Raw genomic sequence first — 24,891 nt, 5'->3', positions numbered from 1 at the left:
ATGGTGTAACATAGCTACAATTGAAAGATTAAAATGCAAAAAGTTGCCTGCAAGAATAACCTCTGCTTATTAGGACATGATGAAGGTGAGTTTACAGTTTGCTACATCTTCTCTGAATAATTCGAAATGTAGTACAACAAAAATGTAATTCTAAAGCACATTTTAATACCAGTGGGTGTAAATACAGTCACATTTCTATTTCCTGTTTGAATTCATTATTTTAATCTCTGTCAGATTCTTATTTGTGGTAGTAACGTACCCTGCATGGCAAGTGCTGAGAAAACATTTATAAAAAGCTTTGCCAAAGAAATCTGACTATATAGACACAGTGACATTACTGTTGAGAATCTTCATGTGTTTATGGAAAAAAAGGTACTAGTTAAGCATGTCTGATTTGTAGATTTTGTTGCTCAAATACCCAAGTTACTTAATAACTCTAATACATGAGATAGAGTAGTACAGCAGTTCTATTGATATGCTGGCAAAGAAGCAAACATGACCGGTCTTTACCATCTGTTTATAATGCTATATAAAGAAGACCTTACTGGTTGCCATGGAAACCAGCATTTCCAAAACCACAAGTGTTTGCTTAAAATCTCAAGCCTTCTAAAGTCTTGTCTTTTCTGAGGGAAGAAGAATAGAAAATTTCTAAAGTTTTCCAGTGATTTTTTTTTTTCTTCTCCCCAACAGTTGCTTCACTGTAAAATGCTTTCAGCATTTTTGTAATCTATCTTGTTTCCTGACTTCATAAATTTAAAGCATGCTGCTGGTAATTTAATGAGCTTATTTGATGCTTAGCAATGGTCCAGGAACAGGGAGCAGCTATTTGTTGTGGTTTGTGTTTAGCTTTGTAAAAGGAGGTTTTCCTGTTCAGGCAAACTTGCCTGATTGTGATATTGACACAGTGGAGTGAAAACGATGGAATTTAGTGGAGGTCACATTGAAAATACTTCTTACCTGCGTAAAAACCTAGATTCATCTTAATTATCAGTGTCAGCCACCTGGGTCTCGATGAGAAGAGACTGATTCTAGAAGCAGTAATCTAGAGAAAAAGATCAAAATGAAGATTATATGGGTAAGAGTTATGGTCTAGGTTTGGCTGTATTCTCCACTATTGGCTTAAAATTGATTTTTTTTTTACTTAAAATAAACCCTTGAAAGGCCCTCAGTGTATAGTATTTAGAAGTATATACATTCATCATAGTGTCTGGAAGTATTTCTTCCCATTTGTGACAGTATGTATGTATTGCTGCCTTGCGTTCTGTCCTAATTCTTCACTATGTTTTAAGGTGTGTTTTTTCTCCACCAGCTTGTAAAAGCTTCTGCTGTGTATAACTTCCGTAGGTCATGACAAACCTGTAGAGTCTTTAGAAGAGGTGTTGCATTTGGACTAATGGTGCTGGTTGATTTTTCAACCACTTAATTTCTATTTCTATTTAAAAGGAAGTTTTGTTTTTACAGGACTCTTGGTGTGTATTTGGCTTAAGCTACTTACTTTAAGTGAAAACAATCCATTGAAGCACAGAACTTTGAACCTCTTTTTCACTACTAGTGAAGAGCCTTCAGTGTTTTTAAGGAATAAATATTTGTAATAAATTCATCTGAATAACGCTGAAGATCAGTTAAGTTATTGAGAAATACTGTTGAGTACAGAAGGTTAAAAGAACTCTTTAGATCATTCTGTAATGACAATGCATATCCTAATGCTTTTGCCTTTTTAAGTTTCATCCATTTGTAGAACACGCTGTGAGCACTTTCAGTGTGAGATAATGGCCAGGAATTGACCTATTTCATTGTTGCATTTCCCTAGTAGAGTTTATTTAATGCAAAATACATTTTTCTGACAGGCTTTACAATTACAATATTGCTGAAGTGACACTGGACCTCCAGAGGTGTCTGAATTCATTAGCCTTGTGCAGCTAATCATATTTCTGTCATTCACAGAACTCTTCAAAAATACTTGTATTGCTTTCACTTAGCAGAATATTCCTGTGTCCGAGAGAGCCTGTTTTCAAAAAGGTAGTCTTGTGCTTGAGTAGGCCTGTTGATATTGGTCGACAGAGGGGTGCTAGACCTCCCACAAAGTTTAAATAAAGTAAATATTGGTGGAGAAATCAGACACACAAAAATTAGGCTTCTGTCTAAGTATTTGTGGTTAGAAAAATAAGGGTGCCAGACCTGCAAGCTGCTGCTGGTCAGAGTAATTGCACTCAGACACTAACTGCATTTTTTGGTATTAGCTTGCCTGTTATCCACATTGCATTCCAAGTTCAAGTCAAACACTGACCAGGAAAAACAGCAGAGACTGGCAGTTGGCTTAAAAATACATCTTGGTGGTTTGATTTCTGTGTGATGCCTTTAGTGTCATCCTTAAGGTCGTCCTTTTTGCCCTACCACTCATAAGATCTGATGGGTGGAGGACAGAATTATTTAAAAAACCCAAACAAAACAAAAAACCTTTTCCTTGAATAATCAGTATCTTTGAGAGAAATGTCTGATTATAGCTGCTCTTTATTTTTATATTGGGTTTTTTCCATGTCCGTAGAAAACTGTTTTCAGATCTTAAATGACCATGCAACCTAAAACCAGCTCTTCTGAAACTTTAGTTTCAAACTGTTACTGTGCATCTTGATTCAAGTGAAAAAGTTGGTGGTTCCCTCCTTCTTACCAAACAAAACTTTCCTCTTTGTCCTCAGCTGGTCATAAGTTTTGCAGAAAAATGGGAGTTTAGAATGGTTTTGTTTGTCAGGTTTTTTTAACGGCAATGCCTCCTGTTGATCCTAAGGGATAACCTATCCTAAAGGAAATAAGTACATCAACAAACCTGTAAAATAATATACAGGTACATAGCTGATCTTCATGGCAATGATTCAAATAACCCCTGCCTTTGGGAAACCCAGTAAACCTAGTAGCAGTGGATGGTAGCCTGGTACTAGTGTCTGAATGGGGTTCTACAGGCTCCAGGGAAAACTTCGGTATTTTTCTTTCAAGAATTCGAAGGCTGTATTGGTTTCTAGGAGCTGTAAACGCTCAAGTACAAGTAAACAGCACCAAGTATCAGTATTTACTTGGACCTGCCCCAAACCCGGTAGTTTCTTAAACTTCATCTTTGTTATAAGATTTGATTTTTGTGGGATCTTGCCCATTTGAATCTCCACAACTTTAACCTTCTGACTTTTGTAGTTTCCTAGAGGGGTCTGTCTTTTGTGATCATTGCTGTGTTTAAAAGGTTGTTGGAATTTTCTTCTTGAAAGTACTACAATATGTGGGAAATATACTAAAGCCTGAAGAAATAGGTACATGTAGGTACTCCAGAAAGACATCAGTCTCCCTTCTGATTTTGAAAGGTACTCTGACTTTTCCTAGAAATCCTTCAAAAAGTCAGGTCTAGAGACTTTCTCTTATGATAAACTAGGTCTGGCAATGATGCAGTTGCCCCCAAGTTCTGTGTTACTTCTTATTGTGGTTTAATCCAGCAGGCAACTAAACACCACACAGCTGTTCACTCACTCCCTCCTCCCCAGTGGGATGGGGGAGAAAATCGGGGGGGAGGGAAATTCATGAGTTGAGATAAAGACAGTTTAATAGGACAGAAAAGGAAGGGAAAATAATGATGATGATGAAGAAAGAATATACAAAACAAGTGATGCACAGCACAATTGCTCAATCACCTGCCAACTGATGCCCAGTCCATTCCCGAGCAGTGCCTTTCCCCCAGCCAGCTTTCCCCTTTGTTTATAAGCTGAGCATGACACCATATGGTATGGAATATCCCTTTGGCCAATTTGGGTCAGCTGTCCTGGCTGTGTCCCCTCCCAGCTTCTTGTGTACCCCCAGCCTCCTTGCTGGCGGGGCAGTGTGAGAAACTGAAAAGTCCTTGACTTGGTGTAAGCACTGCTTAGCAACAACTAAAACATCAGTGTGTTACCAACATTATTTTCATCCTAAATCCAAATCACAGCACTATACCCACTACTAGGAAGAAAATTAAGCTATCCCAGATGAAACCAGGATACTCCTGCTGTTCTAAGCATAGTTTTCTACACTCCCATTTCCTGCAACGATTGCATTTAATAAGCAATGGAGTGATAGAACTTGGCATGGAATTTTTCACTTTTAGTTAAGAAATGTTTCTCCTTGTAAACAAAATCCTGTGAAAACTGCACGGCTATTTTCTGCTCTCATGGATTCAGGTTGGAAAGGAGCTCTTAGGAGCTCTTCTCCAGGAGCTTCCTGTAAGGAAGGTATGCTCCTGCAACCTTCTTCTAAGATAAAGCAACTAAGATCATCTTTGTTATGTTTCTATTCAGTTTGTGAAGAATATATTTAATATTTTTAAGACATACCTTATGTGGATTTCCAGGACACTTGAATAGCTAAATTTCATACAAGCTGTCTTTTCAAGTGTACGTTGAGTGAGCTTTAGTCACTCTCCCTGGATGAGTAGGTGTCTGAGACTTCATAAATGCAAGAAAAGTTACCCAAATCAATAAAGTTCTTTGCATCCCAAAAAATGCTGCAGCTTATGTGGAACTGAGCATTTTGAGGCCTGTTTTTCACTGAAGGCCTTGGTTGTGATTCATAAAGTATTCTTAAAACTGCTAGCCAAATGGAAGCAGAGATAGAACGTTGCCGGTGTAAGTTATTCAGTGACTGTGCCCATGGAGGTGCAGTTGTGAACTTGTAATTTTCAGGCAAGAACTTTCTCCCTGGGCAGCAACCGTTCTTCTTTTGCACGTGATCAAGTTACCATCTTGGCTTAATCTTAACTATCCAAGCATCACACCGTGTGGTGGTCGGAGTTACTCAAAAGTTGCTTTGTATCGTAAGTGAACGCCACACTACATCTAAATTGTTTTGGGTTTTTTTGGGCCTTGGATGAAGACCCAGTGCAGATACAGGCCTCTGTCATCTTAGCACCAGAGTCATCCTTTTTGGTTTTTATCTGTGAAATCTTACGTTTCTTTGTGATTGGCTTCACAAAGCTAGCGGGTTGAGACCCCTCATTTGCTCAGAGGCAGGCAGAGCAGGAGTGCTGTAAGAAAGACCTCCCATGTAACCTGCCACCTTCCCGCAAAGTGGGAATTCCCCCAAGCCTGGCCTGACCCTTTACACAGGTCTGCTCTTACTGGGTAAGCCTTTTAATTACTAGACTATTAGATAACAGTAATGAGCCCCATCCCCATCACAACCCTGTTTTTCAGTTAAAGAAATTCCCCCAGTCCCAAAACTTACTTTCCATACTCAAAGTGATGTTTAGTTGTCCAAGTCCAGGAATAAGTTTCTGAAACGCACATGTTCTCATCTGCAGCCTTCAGTGGGCTTTTAAGTTGAGATGGCTCGTGGGTTTCAGAGCATCCCTCCTATCATTTCCTGTCAGCTGGATATTTAATTTGAATCTCATTTTTAAATTCTGTTCTCCCATGTGAAGTAATTTTGTCTTCTTCCTCCCCCCAGCTGAACCGTGCTCAAAACACCCGTCGTGACAGGGTTGATCCCTGTCTACAGATCTGGCCATGGATGTTGGAATGGACCAGGGGTTTTAATGTTTTTGAAGATATGTTGTGCAGAAGAGTATTTAATATATACTTGAAACTTGAGTAACAGGTGAAAATAAGTTGCTGTAGACTTACAGCAACTTATAGCTGTTAGCATACACGAAATATATAAAATTGAATCCTCTGAGTATTTGAATGTATGCATGTATGAGTGTGATCATATGGTCAGATAGTGAATCCTGTGATTCAGATAAGTGCATCTACAATACAGTGGTTTAACATCCATTTAAAAAATGAGTATGTCAGAGAGTTTTCTCTTATTTACTTCTGACAAGTCATTAATAAAGCAAATTGGATAAAAGCCCTGAGGCTGGTAGAACTCTTGCATTTCTAATAAGGAAGCCGACAATCTTGCTGAATAGCTCCATGCCCTACCTATAGTGATAGATATAGAATTGTCAGTTATAATTAATTTTGAAAAAGTGTTTTTTCTTTTTTTTTAAATGTACCTGTAACCATCCTGATAACCCTTCTATATTGAGGAAAATAGATGTTACTTTCCCGAGATGTTACAGATTTAAAACTGTGTTTATATTGTCACATCTGGGATTGTCAGTTTGAATAGAGGGTGGCTTTTTTCAGAACAGTTTGTATTTGAGCCTAAAACTAGCCTGTGTTTTCAATGACATTATCCCAGGCTTATAAATCTTCATCAGCATAATTGATTTTGGTTGTGTTACAGACTTTCCCAGCTGCTTTTTATTACAGCTGTGTGAACAGGTGATTTCCTGCTCCCCCCCCCCCTTCTTTTGTTTGACATTCAAAGTGGGAAGGTAGAGGAGTGGCTGGTCACCACCCTGTATCTCTCCATGTTTTCCTTCCCCTTGTAGCTAACCAGAGCTCATGTATGACCCAAAACAAAATGATTGGTTCTGTCAGTGGGGTACCTTCAATAAAATGCATGGAAAGGAAGGGCAAAATTGCCAGCAGAGGTGAGGAGGACGGCAGGGATCTGTTCACTTCAGCCCCTACCAGCACCTGGGCGATGGTGGAGGGGATAACTGATGAAACGGCTGCAAGTCCAGCAGCTCTTGTTTGCATCAGTCATGAGCAGAACATTTTAGAAAATACTAAAAAATGTTTGACTAAACATTTAACAACCCCCTTTTGACCCTTCCAAAATACCTTATCTCGTCTGTTTTGACTGGAAATTTGTTCTGTATTCTTAGTGGTTGAATTTGAACTAGCACTACTACCCATAAGTATGTTCTCTTCAGCTACACCCACTTGCAGAGTCAGTTGACTTCACAGTTGCCTGTGCTTTTTTTTGTGGTTGGTTTTTTCCCTCTCATTTGGTACCATGAAATTTCCCCCATGTCCATCTTTTCCTTACAGTAACTGTTGTATTTGCTGTGTTTCCTCTCTATTGTTTAATTTCAGTGAAATGAAAAAAGTGATAAGAATGTTAGCTGGTTTTGTCTCACACAAATAATTTAAAATCTTTGCAGTATTTAAACAAGATTGCTCAAAAATATGAATGGTGCTTGCAGTAAGTAGTCAATTATTGAGTTTTTTGTAATGAAAGTCTAAATTACTGATGGAGTTAAACCTGTCAGTTATTGGGGATTAATATTTTAACTGCAAAGTCTCCAGAAATGGCTGCACATGTGGAGAAATACACAAAGCATTAAGTAAAATGCTCATGTTTGCTCGATTTATTCTCTGCAGCAGACGGACTCTGGTAGTAGGAGGTGTAATTTGCAGCACATTAGCTATTAGCCAGTGTCATTGCTTGAGTGGGTGGTGTGAGTCTCTTGTGCCTGTACGGTGTCATACTGCGCATGTGTCAGAGCTAGGCGCTTCCTCCCTGTGCTGCAAGATGAATTTTTTTGTGAACAGTGTTCTGTATTTAAAACTGTGAATCTGCCAGTTTTCAAATGGGTTATTCTAGATAATATCTAGAGTAAATGCTTTCTGGATTTTTGTTTGCAGGGTGTGGTGTGTCCATCTCGCCGCCCCCCCCCCCCCCCCCCCCCCCAATTCTTAATGTTTTGCAAAACTGACTTGTAGAAGTGTTTGACTTACGTTTTTTTGGCATGGGGTCCCCTGAGGATGAAGTATGTAATTTGCAAGATAACTAGCCTGTAACTTAGAGCAAGCCAAATTGTGCTCCTGTTTCTTTTTGGGTACTTTATGCATGTAGCTGTGGTGTTCAGCAGAGGTTTTCCAAAAGAGTCTCAGCCTGATGCATCCTTTTTTATGTGCGCACAATTTCACTTGCGTTGCTTTTAGTTCACTTTTCTTCCCTAGAGGCACCTGTCTCCTGCCACATACCCATCAAGACTAATTGCACCATCTGGAAGACTTTTGTGTAGCTGTTACTTGTGCAGAATATCTCTTGGGAGCTTAATTCAGAATGTGAATATGACCCCTGAAGCCATGTCAAGTAGCTGCAGTAGTTTCTGGTGTCTAAAGGATGATCACCGTAGGCTTTATTTGTTTCAAGTCTAACGTGGTTTGCTTTAGTGTGGATGTGTTACCTGTCAGTACCACAACTTCAGTCGTGTTTTGAATGGAATTAGACTTTGGCTACTGGTTTGGTAATTCATAGAAAATCCTGTCTAAAATTACATCCAAACCATATGTAACATATAAGCTATAAGATTAGGTGTAGAAATGACAGACGTGTTGCTTATTATTATTAGGCTGTTTAATTTTTACGTCCTGTTCTTCCCCCTCACCCCCAGCTGCACTTCTCATCGATAGTTTTCTGCTAAGAATGCAAGGCATTCCTTGCTAGTGGTCTTGCAACTCCCCGAACAGCTCTGAACACTGGCTTTTGTTACTGCTGTGAAATTGTTTGAGTATTTTCAGCGCAGGTAATTTTCTTCTTCTGTTCCTCGCCTAGTCTGAATCAGGTAAAAGCACAGTAGTGCTTCACTTCCAGTGGTGTCTTCCTAGGCAGAGGCTTCTTTAAAGGCCAGTGCTTCATAATCCTGTGGTGAACACCTTTTTTTCCCCCCTCTACTTCTGTAATATCCTGTCCCTTGGCAAGCTGTAGAGGCTGGGCATGGAAAAACAAAGTGTCTAAAAGTATCACCATAATTTGCTATATTTTGTGGGTTTGTTTGGGTTTTTTAAAGTGTTATTTATTTCTCATGGGATCCTGCATTTAGTAAGGCACTCTGATTTTACCAGCATACATGTGTGGGGAAAACCCCCAAATTTTCCTAAAACCACTTTTCTTTTAAAATGATGGAATTGTAAATAGTGTTGAAGAAATATGTTTAAATTTGATTGTATCATCTGTGTAGCTCTTGTGTCTGTGAGTAAAATGATCAACTGAAGTTCAAGCCAGAGAAGTACCACCAGAAACAACTATGACTTCTGTATACAGGATATATACACACTATATATTATCCATTTTATGTATTTTCTATTTTTTTCCTGGGTAGTTTCATGTTGACTGTGGCTCTACCTTTGGAAATCTATAGAGTTTTAAGTGTTGCAATTAACGCTTAACACTTCTGCAACTCTCTTGGCTGCATTCTGTTAACTGTGTATTGGAACCTGGTAAGAAAAGTAATTTATTTGCGTGCTTGGTGAGAATAAAGGTATGCAAGTTATAAATTCACAGAATACTGAAAGCAAGCAGCTATCCCCTCCTCTTTAAAATACCTCACTACATGTACCCTTTCCATAAATAATAATAAAGGTGGGTGTTGCAGGATCAACTCTCTCTTGGGGAGAGTTCTGAGCTGTGCAAGCTTTCCTGGGTTTGAGTGGTTGGGAAGTACTGCGGGACTGGTCTACAAAAAGAAATTATTGTCTGCTCTGGGAAGTTATATAGTGTCTTCCTTTCAGTGGTTCTTACGCTGTTTTGTTCAGGGTTTGGTTGGGTTTTTTTAAAGGATCTTTGAGGATGCAAGAGGTGAGAGCTGGTGGCTCTGTGGCATGGTTTCTCCTCAGGAAGTTATGTTTGGATCTCATGTGCTAAAATCTGTGCTGAATGTCTTCTACTAAAATATTGATTACCCATGTTCTCATAATTTTCAGAAACATTTTAATCTGTTTATTTTCAGATAGCTAGCAAGGTAATGTGTTAATTGCTATTTGCATTTTACTGTTCTTTTAAGAGAGACTAACTTTTAATTGCATTATTGCAGGTTAAGATCAGTGGCTAGTGCTTGCTTTTGGCTAAATTTCAGCTTTGGCTGTAAACGTTTGGTACCCACTTGGTTCTTACAACCTCAACTTAGTTGAACCAAACTGTGTTACTGTCTGAGGCCATACACGCTTGCTGTCTCTTTTGGAAATTTAGCAGAAGTCGATACCTTCTCTAACACCACAGCTGCCACGTTGCTGAGAGTGTGGGGTGTAGTGCCTCAGGCTTGGTACACCACCCCTGACTGGTCCTGGGTGGACCAGTCCATTAGTCTACAGGTGAAGCAAATGGGATGTGGGCACATTAAAAAGGCACAGAATGAAAAGCTGTGGTCTCATTTGGCTCGTCAGACCCCACCAGAGTTAAAAATGTGGGTTGTGGTAGAAAGCCCTACTAGCCACACTGGCCTCCTCTTGTGTTAATCGGTGGTGGCGTTTGGAGGCTGTAGTTGAACTGAGTGTGAGCTCAGGGCTTCTCTGGAGGGGGAAGTATTAGCCTGGAATTCAGTGCAGGTGTCAAGGTCAAGCCCAGTAGTTGTCTTGTACCAGCTACCTGGGTAGACCCTCTCATTCTTCTTCTAGAGCTTTTTGAGACTTCTGGTTTGGCCTGTTTCCCCATCGCTATAGGAAAGTTGTAAAGACTAAAGAAGTCAAGATTTTTTGTTTTGTTTTTGTTTTTTTTTTTTTTGTTTTTCGGTTGCAGTAGCACAAGAGCTTTCACACAGAAGGGTGCTATTTAAATTATTTTTTTAATGTTTATATGTCTATCTAAATTAAATAATACACAGTAGATATTCTTGCTTTGTGAAGTGGTGTAAATGTAATGAAAAAAAAATCCAAAATTCGAGACATTGCAGTCAAAAAGAAAAACTGGGCTTGCTTTCAAACAAGTTGATTTCTGAGATGGTATATTTAAGAGGTCATTTAGAATTACTTTCAACAGATATGTTTCTGGGGGCAGTTTCCTTCTGACCTCAAATTTTAAGGTGCAGCATTTGAAACTGTTTTTGGTTTGTTTTTTTAAACAGCCCATCTCTACTTCATTTATCTCTAACTTCTTATTTTATGTCCTTCATCAGTTTCTGCAGTCTATTCCTAATATACTTAGATGTGTTGTATGTATTGTGCAGTCTGTTCGTAACCACTCTGATCTATAACCTGCTGAAAGAATACTGTTTAGATTTTCGATGTACCTTTCCTCCTTTCCCTTTCTTCTCTTGAAGTACGAGGCTGCTTTTGGCTTTTTTGTACTTCAAACAACAAACTGAAAGCTCTTATGTTCCTGTTACAGTAGATCACATTGAATTATTCTGAAATACTCTTTTCGTGGCATGACATGAAATGCAGGATATATGGTGCTCCTTGGAAACAAATAAGATTTAGTCTTGAATACTTGCAACAGTAGTATTTCATTGTAAGTGTCAGGTAAAGGATGACAAAAGATCACGATTAATAATTGCAGCTTATTTCCATGCAAATGTGAATATTAAAGACTTAATGAAATGATGGCAGCCTGAGGTCTGAGTCTGTCTTTCCACTTTGGTATGACTAGTGAAAATGGATTGTGAAAACATGCTTTTTTATTTTCCTTTCCTTTTTGCAGGGGTTTTGTGTACGATAGCCGAAATAATTTACAGATGCGAGGTTTGGTCGTATTGCTTATTTCCAAAGCTGCTGGACCCAGCACGGCAGAACTCTCTTTCCAGCACAACATGGTCAGTGGAATTTATTCCAGGTATGTAGTAACTTTCTTTAGCAAGATATGCCAAGGCACATTTGACGGGGCAACTTCATGGTAGTGTCAAAACATCTTAAGCGGCTTGCTCAGCTGTTAAGTAAAATCAGTACTTACCAAATTAAAAAACTTTGTTCCTTAGGATTTTTATAAGCTTTCCATGGTGAAAACCATTTCTTACTCTTTGTATAGCTCATATATCCATGCCTATATCTTCATTGTGGCTTTTGAGAGCAACCAAATGAAAAACATTTGGATCAAGATAGCTATTTGAAAGCTTATGTTAAGAGATACTTGGAACCAAAAAAGTAAAGATGCTAGAAAATATTTTTTATTAGAGTATTTCCATTTTGAGTTACTCAGGTGTTACTTGAGTTATACCTACTTACTAGAAATTTCAGAGTCAGATTGCCAGTCTTGTTGGTTTCACTGAGCACGTAAGTTTTGCTGTAGCCCCTTTGAAGGATATTTTCTCATGAAACAGCGGTATAGAAGAAAGTTTTTTACCTCCCATATTCCACGCAGAATTACTGAGCCTACCATTAAGGTTCCTCAGGCTCTCACTGAGATAGTTCAACTTCATCGAGTTCCTAAACATTTTTAAGTATTTAAACTAAATTACTTAATACTAGTAACAACAGTAGTCAAAAATAGTGGTTGCTCTCCTTTATATATTTGACAGTTAGCTGTTCCACTGATGTAATAAGTAAAATTGCAAAATTTGAATTTTTGAAATCCTTTTGAAGAAGTGTGTGTGTTGCTTGGTTAAGGAAAGACTTTCGTATTTTCAGTTGTGTTTCTGACCGCTGTGATGTATTAAATGAAGATGCACAACCTTAGTGACGTGTTTGTATGCAGATTTGTTTTAGAAGTGCAGAGATAGCATTGTGAAATTGAAAAGACCAAACAAAGATGTTAAAATATATGTAATATCTTACAATAACAGAGAAGGAAAATATGTATGAATGGCTACAGACAGAAATAGCAATAAGTAAGAAAAAAGTCACTATAAAAGAGGCTTGTTATGGAGGGCTGTGTTGTCCCTTTAGCTGTTTAATTCTATTCTTGTTTTGTTTTGTCCTTAATGTCCCCTTAGGGTTGTAAAATTTTTATATTTATATGCAAATGATGCTGTATGAAAGCATAATTCTAGTTAGCTAATTATGGCACAGGAGGTATTTTAGTTTGTTTTGTAAATGATTAAAAAAGTTTACCTTAAGTATGCCTCATAAAAGGAGAGAAAAAGCATTATTTTGTTGATAACTAAGTTCTTGAGTGTGATGATTCCGACCATGGAGGTAACGTTTGAGCATTTAAAGCTGCCATTGGGAAGGTGACTAGTGGAAGTATTCATTAAGGAGCAAATAAGACCTTGAATTAATAATGAGCCATTTGGTGTAAATGGACATCATTGGAACTATGCCAGTTCAACCAGCTGAAAATCTAGCCTAATAATCTAAGTTTGAGCAAGTCAATAGCCATTATAATATCTAGTTCGGAGTTACAAAGGTACTCCAAAAATGAAGCAGTTTTGAGTACACCCACACAGGTTCATTACTGTCTGCAAAAGTGGTAACTATGGAGTTGTTAATTTAAATGGATTTTCAATGACACTTTAAATCTGTAGCATGGTGTAAATATGAGCAAACTGATGCACGCTAGGAGAATGCCGATGCATTGTTTCCTTTTGTGCCGTAGTGGCTAGTTCTTGCCCTCCACTGAAGTCACCGTGGGGTTTGCCTTTGATTTTTGGACTCCTTTATTTAAGGTGCTTTTCCAAATACAGTCTTAAACATGAGTCTAATTTCTGATTTTTATTTCTCCATTGTATAAAGCAAAGAGAACAGGCAGTTTGTAAAATCATGATCTTAAAGCGCTTTTGTGATTGTTTTATGTATTACAAATAGTATTTTACAAACTGCTTTCTCATGAATAAGACAAAAGGACATTGTTTTCCATTAATACATTTTTATCTGCTATCTCGGTTACAGTGTAATAATCTATGGTGTGTATATTAGACATACATATCAAAGGCAAAGTATATCCCTCAGTGATACGAAGTGAAGAAATATGCTTAATCCTTTATTGTTCATATATGTCTCTAGCTTTGGAAAGTATTTTTTGGAAATCTTACAGATTTTCAGCTCAGCTGTAAACTATACAGCTCTTTTTGTTGCCATGCCATATAATTACTTCATCTTTATATTTAATATTTTGCTGGAAATATTATTTCTGGCACTGTAATGAGCATCTTCATTGCCCGATACTTACGTGCTGTGAATGTTACATTGTGGACTATTAGCTGGGATATGGCTCACTTGATTTTAGGGTACTTAGTAGTGATTAATTAATTGCATTCCTGAAATCTGAGCATGAGCTAAGTTGTTCCAGTATGTGTCAGTGATTGCACCAGCCCAGTCTTTCTTTTCCCACTGTTTGTGTTGGAACCAGCTCTTGTGTTCTCTTTAAATATTCAGTCCCACAGTGGGTAGCCAGCTTACATCAGTCCGCTAAATCTGGTACTACGCTAAACGTACAATCTGTGACCAGGAAGATGTAACAGTGCCATAATTATTTAACTTAGAAAACCACAAAAAAACCCATGGTGGACTTTTTCATTCTGGAATCTGGCATGTTCTGCATAACCTCTTCTTCCCGTTTCATATTCTTGAATCACAATATAAGCAAGGAATAAAATAGCTACAATTAAAACAGAAAGACACTGAGAGCTGAATTTGTAATAGCGAAAAAAAAAAATTATCCTATTCTCCTGTTCTCTAGATATGTCAGTTCATGGGACAGTTGACCTAAATTTATAAAAATAGATTAGCTAGCTGCTTAGCTGGCATCTGTTTTTTTTACTGGTACACAATGGAACAGAACTGATGCCTGCTACCAGAGAGCAATCTTTTCCAGAATAATGAGGATTACAATTAGGTAGTTACAGGAACAGGGCTAGTGTAGTTATATGGTGCTGCCTCTGGCTGGCTTTGCCTCCAGCTTTAGCACTTCATAATTTGCAGGAGACATGTTCTGCCCGCATTAAGCTGGGGCTGTGGGGGTCATTGTGTGCAAAGAGATCATAGTAACTGCTGGTTGCCTTATGAGCCATGCCGAAGATAAGGAGGGAAGTGTTATAAAAGCCTGCTTGGCATGCTTTACTCTGTACAGCTACCTCCCTGTCATGTTGCTAGCAACCTGACTTTATTCCTCTTGGTGGGGAAAAGAACCAGGCTTTACTTCCAGCTCAGCACCAATGATCCCAGAAGAGGATGAAGAGGAGATGTAGCAGCATGATAAACAGGTCTATCTCAGCTGCTGGACAAATTTTCCTAAAGTTGAAACTTTCTGCTGGTCTCTTACCCTTTAGGAAAATATTTCCTTGGCTACAGAAGCATTGCAAATGTAATGATGAAGTGCAGTGCTCACTACAGAGTATGCAAGCAGTATCATGTACGGGTTGATGTCGTTGCTTGTACTCAAAGCATGCATCCGGTATTCCCTTGAAACTCCTTCCTACTCCTGTGCCAAAGAGAAAGCAAAACTCACATTTGGGTTTTGGCAGAATTGAAGTAATGATAATTTACCATGCTAATAGTATGAGAGAACACCTTAGATGTGACACAGGAGCCTAGAGCTTCATAAGAGCTTTGAGATGCATTTCCTAACTGGTGATTATATTAGAGTCTGACACTGCTCTCTGTTGTCGTCTTCAGAGCAAAACTCACCCGGGTAGCCAAGTATGCAGCTTGCTGTTCTTTTACTTCATTGCTGGAAGTGAGGTTTTTAATTGAAGCTCCAGGATCATATGGTTTCTGAACACTTAGAGCTTTATGCTTTATAGTTGGAGCTAGATTCTTACAGTTGACAATACCAAGACTGACTTGAGTCCTCTCACTAAATAGCCAAAGGGGTATCTTTTTCTGTTCGTGTCTGGTGCTGCCAGACACTATTGGCTGGGGACTGAGGAATCTCCTTGGCTTTATATTGAGTAGTGAATCCCTGACATAGCCTCTATATTGCAGTTTGAAATGCAAGTGGCACCAAAGAACAAACTTACGCCATCTCTTCAGACCTCAGTATCCTTGGCTCTAGTACAGCAAGTTATTTGCTGCTGCTCTCACATTTTGCATCATCTTTTTTTTTACCATTAGTGCTAGTTTCAAAAATACCCTGTGGTATTGACATCCACTGAGTCAGCTCTGCAGATTTACGTGGATGCTTGTCAGAGGTTTAAAAAAAAAAAAAAAAATCCTTTTTTCAGTCAAATCTGCCTGTGCATTCACACTGGTGAATCCTATGGTCGTTGACAAGCAAAGACCTTTTTATTCTACCAAAATCAGCAAGTGTGTGTCTGTATGTGTAGAGTGGAATGTAGAAAGGACTAAAATCTGGTAAATCCGGCAAACAGATTGGTACTGTCACCACTGGGCTCTGTCTCTGCCTCTTGACCCTCAGGATGATGCAGCTGGCCTTTAAAGCTCCAGGAATTCATCTCTTGCAAGATGAACATGCTTTCCTACAAGAAGAAGGTACACACTGGATAAACTTGTCTCTGAAGCAAAATTCTTCCTGCTGCTTGGGAGAGTGGTGATAATGCTATAGTGACTGTGATCATGAATATACACTCCTTTTACTTAGTGTTTTAGTAATGATTTTGGAACCAGCATTGATACTGTTTCCAACAAAAGTCCAATTTAAGTGAAAGTTAGCAGCAGATGCCACCTCCTTTTTATAGTGATGGGTCTTTTGCTCGTGGAGTACCAGTAGTAATTCTTACTAAGCGGCCCTGGGTACCAAAGTCATCTTGTTCTCACCTTATGTAAAGGAGCATTGATTTGCAACCTAAACGTCTCCAAGAAATACCAGATCTTAACCAGAAGGTTCATTCATCCATTGGTTGTTTTTTCTCTGGAAATTTCTTTGGTTGCAAAGAAGTTAGGAGAGGGTAGGCGTCATTCTAAGGACAGAGGACATACTGTTCTGTCCCCTTGCAGTTCCATCTAGCTTACTCCCAGCATTTCTTTGCTAGATATGAAAACAAAGCTTTGCCTTAATTTCCTTCCCCCTGGATTCTGAACAGCTTTATGTCATCTTTAGAGAAAGTTCACCCTTCCATTGCCCTCCTTTCAGGGTAAACCAGATGCTGCTGATAGTACTTCTAGGTTCACAGGATAATTCAGGTTGGAAGCTATCTCAGGAGGTCTGCAGACCAACCTCCTGCTCAAAGCAGAGTCAGCAATGAGGTCAGACTCATCTAGCTTTCTTCATGAAGGTCAGGTCTTTCAAGAACATGTTTTTCTTCACAAGGTGATAATCAAAATATGTTTTAAACAGGTGAGTGAACTTTCTACCTCCTGCCTTTAGCCTCATGCTCTGTATTTAATGCTGTAGTTGGTGTGCATTCATGAATATGTAGTTGACATGTAGCTCACAAGAGGCTGCACTGATGTTGGCATAATCTAGACTGTTAGGTGTCCTTAAGGTCATTTGAGAGGTGAAATATCCAAAGACCTTTCTATCCCAAGATTTTCAGAATTAGTAATGTGGACTGTGTCAGGGCCTACTATGAGAACAAAAGTGTAAAGGTCTTGTCTGTCTTAAGAGTTATGCCACCAAAAGTTGTTGTGTATTAGTGAAGACACCAGGAATCTCTTCCATTTCTCATAGGTGACAGCTCGCCATCTGCAGCTCTATCTGTTCTTTCTCCAAAACCCATGCCATGGCAGGTGTAACAGAGGTGATGCTGTGCTTGTTAGAGCAGTCTTTAATTGCTGTATGCATGAAAGGCAATCAGGCTGCCTCCAGGGAATTGGAGCTATGTGAATGATGAGCCTTGGACAACTTCAGTCTGTAAAGGTAAATATGGACTGTGTAGTCAAAAGTGTAAAGGTTATATACTGGTTATAGTACACTTTTGAGACTTGTGGTCTGCACAAATTTACACAAATGGGCATTGGTTTGTTGGCTTTATTTTTGTGTGTGTCCTGGACTGCTGTTGAACTGGGATTTTATGGTTGAGAGGGATCTGAAATGGCAATACTCTGCTCTGTGTATTTAGCATAATAGCATTATGAGGTGTGAGAACACCTTCTCTGGAAACTGAGAAAGTGTAAAAGGTGTTCCACTTTGAGTGATAAACAGAATAAATACTCCACGAGGATGTACAGCTTGGGCTCTGAATTCCCTGAGAGCTCCAATTATTGGCAAGTAGCTTCTGTCCTGTCCTTGTGAATGCAACCAAACAGCTGAGAGATGATAATGCTGTTCTTGACTCAGAAGATTGTCACATCTCCAATTGGAGTAGACTGCAATTGCAAAGGGCTCCCTTCTGGTTTAGGAACAGGTAAATGTTAATCTGGCAAAGAAGGTCTTTTACTGTGTAAGCTGTATTTTCACTTGCTCAGCTCACCAGCAGAGTTTTGCCAGCAAATTCTTTCTGCTGTAGACAAGCTTAAAGATGTTTGTAATTTTTAATAGTTGTTTAAATGCTTTCCAACTGAAATGTGTCTCCACATAAATCTATGTTCAATGAATAGTAGTTCTATGCAAAGAAATCAGCCTCCCTTTAAAATGAAGAAGGGAAAATGCAAATCCATTACAAAGCCACTTGGCTAATAAGCCATGGCAATGGCAAGTAAATTTTGGTGAAGGTGAGATTAATTGTACTGTTACAGTGTAAGTGATGCTTAGAGGTTGCCTTGACCTTATTTGCTATTAAATTTTATTAAAAAAAATTCTTTCTACGTTGTATGGTGTAGGTTTATCAGTGGACAAATTCTGTTTGAGAGTTATTGCAAAAGACAAAACTCAGATGAAATAAAACCAAAGAATGACCATACAAATGATGATTTTGGTACCTACAAAGGTACAAAGAGCATTAATGTGTGTGACTTATCACCTCATCTTCAGACCTTGCCCTTCTTTCAGTTTCTGTGCTTTGAACTGTATAGTGTATTAACTTGGGAGATTGGATTTTACTGTTTTCTTACCTTCACATTTTGAAGTAAATAAATGATGCCTAACTTTATCATGGACTCCTGTCACGTGAAGAGTACTTCTGTATTTGTAGGAAGTTGTTTGGGGGGTTTTTTTTCCATTACTACTACTTTGAGTTTACTAGTAATGGAAAACTAAATTAGATTTACTCTGACCTGGTGCGATGCAGATGGAGTGGCTGTGAACCACAATTTTGGAGACTTCACACTGCATTGAACCTATCCCCATCAATGATGTAAATCATGGTAGAATGTGTTTTAACAAGATACAGAGCAAGAAATGAAAGATGTAGTAGGACCAATAGTGTATGTAGAAACTCAAAACTAAAAGGCAGCTGAGCTTTTTTCTTATGTCTGATATAAGTATTCAAACTGGGAGTTTTAGTGTGGAATAGTTGTTGCACTTTAAATTCACACTGGCGTATTGCACACAAGCCCTGGGTCTCAGCTGCAGATATTGCAGAGATTAATCTTATTAATGGAACTGCTAATTGGTGTTTGACTTCTAATTATAGTAACAATAGGCCATAACAATCAATCCTCACCTTTACTGGGGCACATTAGGACTCTTTGTCATAAAAATGATTTCCTTTGGGACTTGGTGTTCTTATTCCTATCTTCTGGAAGGCTGGCTTTCAGCAAAGGTGCAGTATCCCAACTAGTGTGTACTTTGGAAGCTAAGCTAATTAACTGGTGGAGAAAATACATGGTCCTAAAATATTCAATATCTAAGTATATTAAGAAGTACAATGATCTTGGCAAAATTTGTTTCCCGATCCTTGGTAGCTTTCCTTTGGCTTTTAGTGAGGAAATCTAAGTGATTATTCTAAATTATTCTATTTAGTTTTTGCTCTCCAGGATAAATCCTGTGAGATTCTTCATCTCATTTACCAGACGAGTCTCAGGAGATGAAAAGCACATACAACTTGATTACATATTCCTATTGATCATCTTCCACCCACAACAATAAAAATCAACTCCAAATACAAATCTAACAATATTACTAATTCATTACAACCAGTACTTTTCTTCATTAACTTTTTATTGTTTTCAGCATATGCAGCATGTGCAAATACAGCAATTATGTGTTGAATAAGAAAAGGTCCTCTCCGTACAGTGTAGAATAAATCAGAGGGCACTGCATTACAGCTAATCAAAGACTGTGCAGAGATATGGACTCCAGCTTTGTTGAAAATAAGTCTGTTTAGCACTAGATAGCTGAGCAAAGTAAACTCAGTATGTACATTACAAAGGGGTTTTGTTTTGTTTTTTAAAAAGGAAGTAATTTTCAGTATTGTAGAAAGCACAGTAGGGATGGCTTACCTTGGAGAAACCATGATGCTGCCTACTGTCTGCCCAGCCAACCCTTGTTTTGGAGCTTCCTCCTCCCACTGCTTCTGAAGTGAGTACTGGACTGCCATGATAAGCAGCACAGCATGCAAAACCAGAGCAGCACTGATGAAATTCTGCAGTGGGTCAGGAGCAGTTGTGGGAGCAACAAAGTCCTGCCTTCACCCTCATGGGAACTTTTCAAAGAAAGGCTGGGTAACCTGGGTTAACGAGACCAGGCACAGCCTTCCTGGGGCAGGACATCTCCACGCACCAGAGCACTTCACCAGAGCTACTCTTTTGTGGTTTGCTGTAAAATCTTTCTCTTGCAACAAATTTCTGCTTGAGAACTTTCACATTTTCTTTAAAAAAAAAAAAAAGTATTTGTGAAGAGAAATTTTCAGCCATCACCTAAGTGCAATCCAGTGCTGTGATGAAAGCACACAGCAGCTCTGGGGACTGCTTATGCCTCAGAACTATGATGTCAATATGACCAATTGCTTTACCACAAGTTAAGTAACTCTATCTGTGTAATTTATTTGTCCTACACTCCCAAAATATCTCCTATGCTTTTCCATCTGCTGAAGTACCAGCTATCTTGTTCCCAGACACAACCTATTAACTTCTCCCTTGACAAATTTTACAATGCAATTATGCAGTTTCAATACAAATTTCTGCAATGCTTGGAAAATTGTAGCAATATGAAGTTAAGTATTACAAGGCTTACTGTACCAATTCATTTATTTTCTTAAGACAATTCAGTCAGTACTCTGAGATAAGGTGACTGAAGATACTAAAATGTTTCTCATCTCCTGGGAGGGAAGTTGAGGAGAAGGTCTTCATTATACACCTCGGGTACATGTATATAAAAATATGTACTGATCTTTGGCATATTTGGATATGCATGGGGAATATGTTGCTTGTGTGATGATAACAGATTGGTTTTGGGTTGAGCATAAATGAGAGTGGGCCTGACTGCTAATGAACAATGCCTTCCTAGCTCAGAAGGTATCCTCTTTTGCTTAGAGTTCATGAGACTGTATAAACACTATACAACATCCATTCCCTTCCACTTGAAATAATGGCATGTTCGGGACTCTGATCACATTACACATTAAGTGAATGAATATTTCTTATCACTTCACTGGTACATGGCCTTTAACTTTCAGTAGGTTTTTGTGTGGAATTTCACAACTCTGAGATGCTTCTAAAGCAAACAATAATAATAATAATAAAAAACCCAGCATGTTATTGCGAGTGGTTATTACAAGACAGGGCATTGTGTTGCTGAACAGAGAAGCTGGGTTATTTGTAATATATTCCAATATAAGGGTGGGCATGTGAGTATGTACAGATAGCAGGTAGATAAGGAAAATACAAGGAAAGAGAAAGAAGTTACCACTTATTGTAGTGCTATAGCCAGGAGTGTTCAAGTTAATAAATTTTCTCTGGCATGAAAAACGGGAAGAGACACAAGAGAAGATTGCCTAAGAACCTTCCATGTGGTTGGGTGTGTGGTGGTGGTGTTTTGTTGGTTCATTTCCTTTTTGAAGGTGGGAAGAAATGGTTCTAAGTTGAATTCTGGTAAAGAATGTCAAATCAAAAATTCAGTATTTTGGAAACTGAATTTTCTTCAGGGAGTGACAGCTGGACTTGGAGGAAACAAATTTTTGGACTGCCTCCCTGTTAAGTAGACATTGACTGTGAAATAAAAGTGCATGCTGACATCCTCATGTGGCAGATCTTCATCTTCACAAGCAAAGTGGTTTTTTATTTGATGTAGTAGTGGAAGAGAAATTACTAAGGAACAATAGCAAGAATTAACCTGATGGAAATGACTCATTAATAAAAATGAATCATTGGTGCAGAAACATTTTTCAATGGGCATGAGGTGGTATTTTAGTAGATTGGAATGGAGAATATTAGTCCTTGTTATGTTGCACTTTGGCTATTAGAATAAGAGAAAAACTAAATTGTTACTTAAGTTAAAAGGTTTTAGGTATGGATGGATTGCAAGACTAGCAAATCCAGATTAGGAAATTGTGGTTGCATTCTGAGTTTAAGTTACTAGAAATATGTATGATGATAGTGATCAGTGATTTGAGAAGAGGAATAAGGAGTTAGGGAATTGGGGATAAAGATTTCTAGAATGTGAATACAACATGGTATTCTTACTGTGTTGTATTTGAGAAGGTGCTTAGGCAGTCGAAAGAAAAATCAGAAAGGTGATGGTTTTTTCTAGCAATTGAAAACTTCTAATCAGCACTGACAGTGTGATTATGGAGCATATTCAGTGCACGTGAGATTTTGGGAGCTTGATTGCCCAACTCTTGAAGACCGTTAAAGTAATTGCAGTTAAGAGTTTTTAATTTTTCCAAAGACTTGGTGAAATTTCCGTAAATTTTTGCAGAAAGAGAAGATGCCAAATAAATTATGCATCTGATATTTCTAGAAAGAGAAAAAACATAAGAAAGTTTCAGATACTGTACAATACTTCTGATTTCTTTCTCATAATTGTTATGTTTCACCAAAACAGTGTTCTGCGGAAAGCTTACTTCAGTCTTCTATAGCTGAAATTTCGTTCTGGCTTCCGATATCCATGCAACAAAACCAGTACAAAAAGTTCAGCTAAATTTATGTGCTGTTCCAGTCAGCAAATTGAATTTTAGCAAAACTACAGTAGTGGCTGCAATCAATACATCATCCTATTTTGTGGACTCAGGTAGGAAGTCTACAGAAATTAAGCTTTTTCTTAAAGGTGGTTTATTAGCATATAGCTGTCTCTCCACCATCACTCACTTGGGGTTAATGTTGCTTGAATTGGTTGATGTCATTTTACCCCTTATTAAAATGTGTAGATTGAATCATTCTGGGATGAAAGGACCAAAAAATGAAATCATGAGATTTTCAGATACTTCATAGAACTGATGTAAATAAGGTAAAAATAGATGGAAATTATGCCAGTGAAATAATAATAGGTAGGGGTTTTTTTTAAGACACACTTTCTTGTATCACACGTTAGTCTATTTGCATAAAATATATACTAATAATAGTGATAAAACTTTACAGACATCAACAGCCCCAAATGCTTGTTACTACACTGATACGGTCCCAGAAGCAGCAGTCGTTGCCTTGCTCCAAAAGGTTTATTATCCTTTCCCTGCTGGCGATTCTGTCAACACACCTGGTGTAAGGGGCAAGGTCTCCGAGAAGTCTGCCATCTCCCTTTAGCTATTAGTCTCATTCCTTGTCCATGGCAGGCAATGTCCATCTGCTGCATACTTCTGCTTTGTGAAAAGCAAAAAATATTCCTATAATAAACCATTTTCATATATGGTATTAATGTCCTTATCCAATTCTGATCATTGAAAGTTCAGGAGGGGAGAGGAGAGCAGGTGTGATAACTGTACTTTTAATTGCTGACTAACAAAAATGCAGTTACAGCTGCTCAGAATAGGACAGGTTTCCTTGATTATACGAGGTATCTGTGGTTGTGCAGGCAGTGTATGTTTTGATTTTTTTTTCCTCTGAGTTGTCTATTTATTGGTATTTCAGAATATACAGTATGTTTTGTATAAGCATAATTAGAAACTATAATTTTTAATATATTTCTATATAAAAAAATAAACCACAACCCTATCTGGTACACTGTATTCTGGTGCATCACATTTTATTTTTTAGTACCTTTTTCCTGTGCAGTTAGACATATGAACTATCTATTCTCTTAACAGGACTGCTCATTTATCAGGTCTTCGTTCTTCACTGCATAAAAAAGGTTACCTTCTTTTCTCTTGCATAAAAAGGTTCCGTGTATTTCAAGTGTCATTAGTAGCAGAGCTTTAATGTCAAGGTTACTGCACCTTAACTTTCAGCTACATTGAATACAATTATAGACAAACTCTTCAGAGATATTTCAGAGAAACACTTGGAGTGATAAGTCATGCTGACGGTCTCTGCATAGTTGACGGTACACAGTAATGGCAATTTCTGTTATGTTGGTTCAAACTATTTCCCATAGTCACTGCAAATAAAATGATAGCCATGCTTCAAAGTCTTGGAGGGCTAAGTAACAACTAATATAAGGTAAGAGAGTACAGTCACAAAATTAGTTGTTAGTAGCCTGTTTCTTCTATTTACCTGCCTTTCATTTTCCATTCATATCCTTGCAATTGGTTTCAGTGCAAGTATTTAAATATTTTAGTTAAATAAAATACAGGATAGTTAAAATTATTTTTAAACCATGATGTGAAATTTGTTATGGAATAGATGCAGGAGATATAATTGGAGGATACTTGTTGTCGAGGGCCTGTAGGGCAAATCTGGGTAATCCTGGCTGGATGCAAGTCCTGGGTGGTGTCTAGTCATTCCATAAGCAGTTTGGCTGATACATACTGCCATCATAAGGGAGGGAATCTTGGTCATTTCCATAACAAAAATATGTGATTTTCCTTCATCATCATCTTCCTTTTTGATTTCTGCTTTGGTGACAGCACTGTCATCCAATCCACAAATTAATCCTTTAGTTCATACCTCATCTTTTGAGTTTTTCAATCAACATACCTTATGCAGTTCTGAGTCTGTCTTTCCCTGCATCCCATATCCCATTTTTTCCAAGGCCATGCTACAGCATGTTGCCAAAGCTTTTGATCACATCCTTTCTTGCCTTTTTTAGGCTCCTGTTTACAATACCTGCAACTCGCTCACCTCAGTAAGCCAAAAAGACGACTTTTATGCTAGCTCCATTTTAAACTCTTCTTTTGACTTGCTCTTCTTCCACCCCATCAGGTTCAAATGTCTTACTTCTGTCTTCAGTTTTGAAAAATGTAGTACTGTGTGGTTTTTTTTTTTTAAGGAAACAGTGGTGGTTCTGTTGTTTCTAGACCACTGATAGTTGTGCAGCGGTGGGCTTGCTTGTGATCAGCTTTTTTGTAACTGGCCACTGGTCTTCTATTTTTGAATCAATATTAGAGAATTTAAACCTACTCTGAATTGTCCAGTAACTTAGCATGAACATAGCTATATGAAACTTCTGCATAATGTTTGCTATATTCTACTTAGACCTTTAAATTAGTCTGATGTCCTTTGGATTTTATAATGAATCAGGGGCTTGCATTTGTTTCACGTTGCACAGATTTCGTATTTGTTTCATAATTGCTGGTGTCTGCCT

The 24,891-nt window shown here is 38.2% G+C and overlaps 1 protein-coding gene across 2 annotated transcripts in view; it reads left to right on the top strand.

Moving 5' to 3' along the window:
- The window catches only part of PDSS2 (decaprenyl diphosphate synthase subunit 2), a 121,932-nt gene that overhangs the window by 37,713 nt on the left and 59,328 nt on the right, over positions 1 to 24,891 (top strand). Inside the window, exon 2 of one of the 2 annotated variants that reach the window (XM_054820212.1) lies at positions 11,266 to 11,397. The exons of the other annotated variant lie outside the window; for it this stretch is intronic. Coding sequence (XP_054676187.1) covers positions 11,266 to 11,397 — 132 coding nt within the window. The remainder of the gene's footprint in view (positions 1 to 11,265; positions 11,398 to 24,891) is intronic. 2 annotated transcript variants of the gene reach the window in all.

Source organism: Grus americana, chromosome 3, assembly GCF_028858705.1.
Source record: "Grus americana isolate bGruAme1 chromosome 3, bGruAme1.mat, whole genome shotgun sequence".
NCBI classification, from domain to species: Eukaryota; Metazoa; Chordata; class Aves; order Gruiformes; family Gruidae; genus Grus; species Grus americana.
This window is presented reverse-complemented; position numbering and strand designations above follow the sequence as displayed.